The 1,672-nt window shown below is 51.6% G+C and overlaps 1 protein-coding gene across 1 annotated transcript in view; it reads left to right on the top strand.

The window, feature by feature from the left end:
• The first annotated feature begins 270 nt into the window (after positions 1 to 270).
• The window catches only part of LOC116464701 (DNA-directed RNA polymerase I subunit RPA1-like), a 10,339-nt gene continuing 8,937 nt past the window's right edge, over positions 271 to 1,672 (top strand). Inside the window, exon 1 of the mRNA XM_032147961.2 lies at positions 271 to 752. Coding sequence (XP_032003852.1) covers positions 627 to 752 — 126 coding nt within the window. The 5' untranslated portion in view covers positions 271 to 626. The remainder of the gene's footprint in view (positions 753 to 1,672) is intronic.

Here is a 1,672-nt window from a genome sequence, read left to right as displayed (position 1 = left end):
TTTGGGCAGCCGAGGCGGGCAGATCAGCTGAGGTTGGGAGTTCTCTACCAGCCTGACCAGCATGGAGAAACCCCGTCTCTACTAAAAATACAGAATTAGCCAGGTGTGGTAGTGCGTGCCTGTAATCCCAGCTACGCGGGAGGCTGAGGCAGGAGAATTGCTTGAACCCAGGAGGCGGACATTGTGGTGAGCCGAGATTGCGCCATTGCACTCCAGCCTGGGCAACAAGAGCGAAACTGCATCTCAAAAAAAAAAAAAAAAAAAAAAATTATATAAACTGCTGCGCTTAAATTATTCTCCTCAGACTAATGGATAGAAAAGGAGGCCTAGTCTCTATAGCATTAAGGGAGTAGCAGAAGACAGGCAGGATGTTACTTTGCTCACTGGAAGACCTTCTTGGCCAAGTCAGACAGCTCCTCCACATCTTGGGTGGAAAAGACAGCCTATTGAGACAGATTTGGGGTCCATGAGACCTTTTTTTCTCTCTGCCCTGAATTTCTACCTCCATTCCTCATTTCCAGGTGTTTGCCACAAAACTGACCTACCCGCAGCCAGTTACCCCGTGGAATGTTCAGGAACTTAGGCAAGCAGTCATCAACGGCCCCAATGTGCACCCAGGAGCCTCCATGGTCATCAATGAGGACGGCAGCCGCACAGCCCTGAGCGCTGTGGACATGACCCAGCGAGAGGCTGTGGCCAAGCAGCTCCTGACCCCAGCCACGGGGGCACCTAAGCCCCAGGGGACAAAAATTGTGAGTAAGGGCAGCTTTGGTCAGGGACCCATCCAGCTCCTGTTTGGATCCTGGTGATTGGTGGCCATCAGGCATGGCTTCAGTGAGCACTGACACAGGAGCCTATCCCTAAGAGGAAGCTCCCCGACACGTGGGTGGCTTTTTAGATTCACCTGTAGTCCCCGGCCAGAAGAATGGCTGCCCTTAAACAGGACTACTCAAAGGGCAGTCCCCAGACCAGCATCAGCAGCATCCCTGGAGCTTGTGAGCAATGCACATCGCCCGACCTCTACTGAATTTGAATCTCTGAGAATAGAGTTCGGAATCTTTCTTTACCATGCTTTCCAGAGGGTTCTTCTGCATGCTGATGTTTGAGAGCCACTCTTAGGAAGGGAGTGCTCTGTGCCAGTGATAACCAACAAATGACAGGTTATAACTAATGTTTCCATTTTGGGCAATTGCTAATGCCAGCCCATAGTGCTGTGGTAGGGAATCCTGAGGCTCTATCGAGTTCCACTGGAAGGAGCACATGATCGATTAACAATGTTGCTGAGTGCATGAAATCAGCAGGTGACAGCTCTGTGGCTGTGTCACATAATAGCCATTCCTGCTGGGAGGGGAGTAGCAGATGACCCCTAACTAGGCAGCAGTGGCAGCAGTTGTTGGAGGGAAATGGATTCAACTTGGATGTAACCCACACGTGACTACCGGAGTCAACATGTGACTTCCTGGATTTTCCTCACCCACCTGCACAGCAGGCAGGCCTTTCCTTGCCCTCTGCCCACCCATACCCATGGCTGACCTGCCCTTCTTTAACACTGAGTTCAGCTCTGCAAAGTTGCATCAGCCTTGAAGGAAGTTTGGAGGAACCGAGAGGAAAAGGAAATGCTCCTGGCCTTGCGGTGGTGCCCATCACTGCTCATCACAGGCCGTCTTGCTTC

This window comes from Hylobates moloch, unplaced genomic scaffold (assembly GCF_009828535.3).
Source record: "Hylobates moloch isolate HMO894 unplaced genomic scaffold, HMol_V3 SCAFFOLD_1329, whole genome shotgun sequence".
Classification (NCBI taxonomy): Eukaryota; Metazoa; Chordata; class Mammalia; order Primates; family Hylobatidae; genus Hylobates; species Hylobates moloch.
The sequence above is the reverse complement of the archived record's forward strand: the minus strand, read 5'-3'. Positions and strand labels throughout refer to the sequence as shown.